Here is a 6000-nt window from a genome sequence, read left to right as displayed (position 1 = left end):
TTTTTTTTTTTTTTTTTTGCTCCTTTTAGAAAAACAACTGACTGCTAGCAACTGCTTAGGAATATTAGCCATGGCCGAAGCCATGCAGTGCACTGAACTATACAACATGGCCAAAGCATATGCCCTGCAGATTTTCCCTGAGGTGGCAAACCAAGAAGAGATCCTTAATATCTCGAAAGACGACTTCATTTCCTACATGTCCAATGACAGCCTGAACACCAAAGCGGAGGAGCTGGTGTATGAAACAGTGATAAAGTGGATTAAGAAGGATGCTGCAATCAGAGCTCAGGTAAAAATAATCTCAGCAGCCTCACTCTGTTCTGTTCCCATGAATGCCTCTTTTACAATAGAAACCATCCCCGTGCTATTTTAAACATGAGGGTGCATAAGAGATGGGATGGGCAGTTCAGATAAAAAAAGAGAAAGGGAATGAAGGCTATGCACAAAATGTATGTAATTTCAAAATCTGATCCCCATATCTGATCATTTAGAATCAAAATCTCATTTGTGACATGCGTGGTACAAAGCTAGGGCCTTGAGTTGTTGGCTGCAGGCTTGGTCGGAGATAAATTGGGAAGGATTAGAGCTGTGTGAGATGCTGCTTTAAGGAGGGGATGCGTTTTAGTAACAGTGGGAAATAAAAATCTGTCAAAAAATCTGTATTTCTTTTGATGCCACATACTGAATGAGTGTAACCAGTACATAAAAAAAAAGATTCTGTATCTTTATTGGCTGCTTAGATAACCCCTTGGGTATTATATATTTATTAGAGTTAGCCTTTCATCAACCGTCTGAGCTATGCAGTCTGCTCTTGACTCAAGAAACTGAGCATATTACTTTGCTCAGCACTGTCTCCAGATAAATGCTAGAAGCAATGACCGTTTGGAGGCTGGTGATTGTCCTTGGGACCAGAAGACATCCCTGGTGATATTTAAAAACCTGCCACTTGCCTTCAGTGCAGTTCTTGCAAGTCAGCCTACGTGCGTAGTGAATTGTGGTGGTCTGAACCCCAAACCTCTCCATTTGGAGGCCAGTTCTCCCCACAGCCCCCAGAAGGGGAAGGTTGTTTTCCTCCTTTCCGCTCCTTTGGAGGCTAAAGTTGCTGGCCCATCCTGGCAAGGCCAACTTCTGTTGATCCCCAGTCACAGTTTTGGCTAGTTTAAGGAGGACAGTCCAGTTGCTTATGGACCAGACTGGGACTCAGGGAAACACTTGGCCACACTTTGTTGATGCCATCCCACATCATAAAAGGCTGTACCTTCTTGATTTAAATGAGAATTCAAGCACCTAAATGTGCAATGGGATATTAAGTACATCATTGGATGTGATCCGGAGCAGCTCTCTCTCTGTCCCTCACCTGGAAAGTGGGAGAAATAGCACTTCCCAACCTCACCAGGCTGCTGGATGAGGATAAGGGCATTAAGAATGGTGGGGACTCCATGCCAGGCCAAGCCGTGCTGCCTGCACTGCCTGTGCTGCCAGCTCAGCCCCTGGCCCCTGCCAGCAGCCTGCAGTCCCCAGGACCTTTCTCTAAACTTGTCCTGCCCTGTGCAAGTGGGTGATGTAGCTCAGCAGAGCAATCCTGTGCAGGGGACCTGCCGCTCTCTCTGACCACCTCCTCCATGTGCCGGCGATGCCATTTAGTATTGCCCAATATTGTTATTGCCCAAAACATTTACACAATATCATTGATTTATTGAAATGGGCCCCTTTTTGGCTCTCGCTGGCCTTGAAAAACACACTGTTCTACAGAGTATTTCCGTGCTTGCTTAAAGTTTGATGACAGCAGTCAGCGCTGTGCAGCTCTGAGCTCTGAACCTAATGCAACCTTGGGGATTATTCCCAGGGGCCAGAGTACGGGAGCCCTGCGGCAGGAGCCTGTTTGCCTGGTGCAAACAGAAGGTGTCACTCACCAGGCAATCCGGGTTATGTTTTCAAAATTGCTGGTGTGAATATTTCCTTCTGCGCCCTGTTGTGGTGATGTTATGAATGTATTTTTTTAAGTGGTGGTTTTTCTTGCCCCCCTCTCACTGCTACCACCACAGCCAACTCTTCCTCTCTTCCTCTCTTCCTTTTGTGTTGCAGTCGGGTTGGTTTTCTGGGTTTTTTTTATTTCCAAGTTGCCTTCTCCTCTGCCCTGCTTCTGCAGTGCCTTTGTAGTTTATGATGGCAGTTTTATTTGCTTCTCCAAATGTCTCTGTGGTGCTTTGGTTTCATGCATTACTTTACAAGGGCTTTTAATTTTTAATTTGTATTTATCCAGAGATGAGGGTCTTGAATAAATTAATATTAAAGATACCAAGCAGATAACTATTTTCATGCCCAATCCTACCACTAAACTAGTTTCTTTGGATCACAGCTCTCATATTTTTTGTACTCTCTACACTGCTTGATCTGTTATAAAGCTCTTAGTTAAATAGGTACTTACTTTCTAAAAGTAGTAACTCATACTTACCATGAAAAGTACCATCTTTACAATAATGACTTCTGCATTTTCAGAGCCCAGGAACAAATAGCTCTGATGGTGGATAGGAAGAAAGATAGACCTAAATAATCTTATTTCTGATAAAGATGATGAGTGAAAATTTGTGCTTGGTGTGCGGCGAGGCTCAGCATGCTGGGAAATGCCCAAGCTCCCATGGGATGCACAGCCTGCTTAGAGCTTTGCAGAACTGGGCGACCATGGCAATAGCAAACGCCGGGTGGACCTTCTTGCAGGAGCTGTGCGTGGATATTCTGACTTTATTCACAGTTTGGTGAAATGGATTCACTCAACTCTTTTTAGACTCTTTGGGGTGGGGAACCAGCACGTGGAGGACATCAGTGCAGCAACAGGATTGATGCTTCTGCACCCTGCCGGTGGGATCTCTTGGGAGGGTTGCTGGTGAGGTTTTAACCACGAATTGCAAAAGCCCCAAGACATCGCTCCTGCTCTACTGCACGCCTCAGTAGACCAGTCTGGTTTTATTTCTCTCTCCCAAAGGCAGTCCTGGCAGTTAAATCTTTCAGGGCGTGGATTTCCAGGGCCCACACTTTCTTTGTATCTCCCCTCTTCCCATCGCCCTTTGCCTGACAGGCCAGGCTCCATCGTCACGTTTTTATTTTCAATAGCTCCAACAGCAGGTGATTAAAATGCCTCCTTGGCAGCTTTGTCCAAGCACTGAATTGGTGATTCTCCCAAAGGTGGATGTCTGGCACAAACAGGGAAAGGTCTGTGTTCTTCGTCTCACCTGCATGTCCATCTTCCCTGGCAAAGCCTGTCAGGGGCTCACTCAGTGGAGACATCCCCACAGAGGAGCTTGGAGAAGCAGGCTTCTCTCTAAATCAGCACCCTCTGCCCCCAGGGCAGCTGTGACCCTCCAAAACTCCTTGTGCTTTAATGGCTTTGTATCACTCTGGAGTGCAAGCTTACGCCTGGGGACAGTAAATCTCACCACTTGTGTTCCCCACACCGCAGCTCCTTGTGCCGCACTCTTACAACAACTTATCCATCACTGCCTCCCCTCCTGTCCGGATCCCTTTTTGAGATCCTCTGGGAAGGAGATTTTCAATGGAGCCTCCCGTTCTCCTGGAAGGGCGTTGAGTTCACTATCTCCCTACTCTCCTCTGCCTTTCTAAAAGCTCTTCTTTGGGTATCAAATTCTTTCTGCTTTTGTTAATTCTTTCCCCACCAGGCTGGAGGGCAGTGGCAGGGAAGGAACCAGGATTTGCTTGCAAGGGAAGTTGAAAAGCTGCGCTCTGGCTGACTTCTAATTTTGCAAATTGTGCTCATACAAAGTCTTATGGTCTTATAGAAGTGCTCTATGACATTACAAAAAACAGCATCCAAGCCTTGTTACAAAGAGGGAATAACAGTGCTTTAAAGGTTGCTGATCCATCTACGTAAGGCAGTTCAGATAATGACATATGTTTTAAGCTAGGATTTGGTAAATAACTGTATCCAGTGCTTTGGAGCAGCGCACCAGCTCATATGGTAATGTTTATGGAGCTATTTTAGTGCTGTTAGTAGTGGAGTCACATAAAATCGGTCTAACCAAAAGAAGCAACCTGTAACGTGAGGTCTGGACTAGGTGGGTAATTTCCTGTACCAGTGGACGCAAAGCGCTGGTTGTAGGAGTCCTCTTGATTGCTTGTCACTGAGTGGAAAGCCTGCAGCTGACTGACACATCTGGAAAAGCTGAATTTACTGTTTTTTCTATTTATTTCTCTTCCTGACTGATGGACAAGATTGTAGGGTTTATCCTAACAGTTACCCCCTTGATAAGCTTATTATAACTCTGGCGAAGTCATGCAAAAAATATGTTGTATAATGGAGGCTTTACCATCTGGTAACCAGGACGGTCTGAGCCATCCAAACAAGCAAAGATTTCTGCCAGGCCCCAAGCAGTCTTCACCTGAGCTCACCCCCCAGCTGTCTGCGTGGCCTTGGACAGGTTGTTTCACCTTTCTGCCCCCATTTCTTACACTATAAGCTGGAGGGAAGTGATGCCTTTCACGTGGGCTGTTGGGAGGATCCGGTGGATAACGAGCCATGTTTTCCGCTGGTACTAACGACTGCCGGAGCTGCGCAGAGGTGCAGTCATGCCCAGCGTCAGCGCGGGATGGGGAAGATGTGAAGTTGCTGGATGTGCAGCTGCCTGCCCAGAGCACGGATGTACCAAAGCTCGTTGGAAACTTTCCTACTTTCTGCTCCAAGTCCAAAGTTGTATCTCTTTTCTCTGACATAAAAAAACAGTGACATGTTTATTAATAACAGAAAGCCTGGGAAAACAAGATGTCCAGTTGCATGAAGCTTCCCTTTCGCCCTGAGGAGGGACAAGTGAGGAGAGGACAAACATTTCAACAAGTTGCCCAGAGTAGTGCTGGAAGAGAGGCAAGTACTGCAGCAATGAGGAACAGACGAGAGGCTCAGGTGAATGGCAGTCACCTTTTGTTGCACTCTGCAAGAATAGAATCGTGTGCCCTTTTTTTAAACCCTGTTTAAAATCATGGTATCCAGCAGCAAAATGAAATCTCTCCACCATAAAGGCATTAACAAGCCTTCTATGAACTTGTGTCCTCAGAGGCAGATTTGTCTGAACAGCATCTTCATGGTGCCTGAGAACCAGAGATGCATAGACAAATTGGAGGTAATTTAGAGAAAAGCAACACAAATGATTAAAAGACTGAAGGAACTGATCTGAGAAAAAAAAGATTAAAAGATATGAATATGCATGACTTGGCCTAATGACAGTTAAAGAGGGATAAACGTCTACAAGTGTTTGAAGCCCCAAGGAGAGGAGTTGCCTGGAAGGATGCAAGGGGTGTAACAACAGTCAGGACCACTGGGATGAATTTGAGACTTGGCAAATTAGTCTAAGCAAACACAGAGCCCACCTGAAAGCCCTGTATCTGTCAGTGAGGGTAAGGAAAGGTGATGGAGAGAAGGAGAAGAGGATTTATGTAAAAAATGCTACAAATGCCCATGAGCTATATTTTGGCAGTGACAGAGAATGGCAGTTCAGAGGCAAGATCCTACAGAGGAGAAGGGGTTGGTAACCATGAGAGAGCAGATGGAAGATCCCTGGTCTGCGGTTAGGCTGTTGAGATGGTAGCGTAATTTCTCAGGCACATTTTAAAGAGTCTCCAAAGTTACGCGGAAGAGCAGCTTGCTCCAAGAAAATGGAGAATCTGACAGGGAACAAGCACAATCCCAGCTCTGCTCTGTGGTGACAAGGAGGTAATGATATATTCACAAGCTGATACCCAATACCAGCATGTACAAATTACTTAAGTTCACCATAATAGGAAATTAATTGATCAATCAATGTACTTAAGGGCATTAAGCTTCAGGAAAGGAATGTTGGAAGAAGTATGACAAAGAAGCTTCCAAGGGAGCCTAAGTGAATTAGGCACTAACACTCCATTACAGTTCAATTAGGCTTCTTTGAAAAGCCCAGACTACCCTGATGCTTTGAAATCCATTTGTGGGAAGAGCAGAGAAATTCAAAAAGATGCCAT

At 45.4% G+C, this 6000-nt stretch overlaps 1 protein-coding gene across 1 annotated transcript in view; it reads left to right on the top strand.

Moving 5' to 3' along the window:
- The window catches only part of KLHL29 (kelch like family member 29), a 145578-nt gene that overhangs the window by 93897 nt on the left and 45681 nt on the right, over positions 1-6000 (top strand). Inside the window, exon 4 of the mRNA XM_009273877.2 lies at positions 30-289. Within this exon, the coding sequence (XP_009272152.1) occupies positions 30-289 (260 nt within the window). The remainder of the gene's footprint in view (positions 1-29; positions 290-6000) is intronic.

This window comes from Aptenodytes forsteri, unplaced genomic scaffold, assembly GCF_000699145.1.
Source record: "Aptenodytes forsteri isolate BGI_AS27 unplaced genomic scaffold, ASM69914v1 Scaffold175, whole genome shotgun sequence".
NCBI classification, from domain to species: domain Eukaryota; kingdom Metazoa; phylum Chordata; class Aves; order Sphenisciformes; family Spheniscidae; genus Aptenodytes; species Aptenodytes forsteri.
Note: the sequence above shows the minus strand (reverse complement) of the source record. Positions and strands in the feature narration are given on the sequence as shown.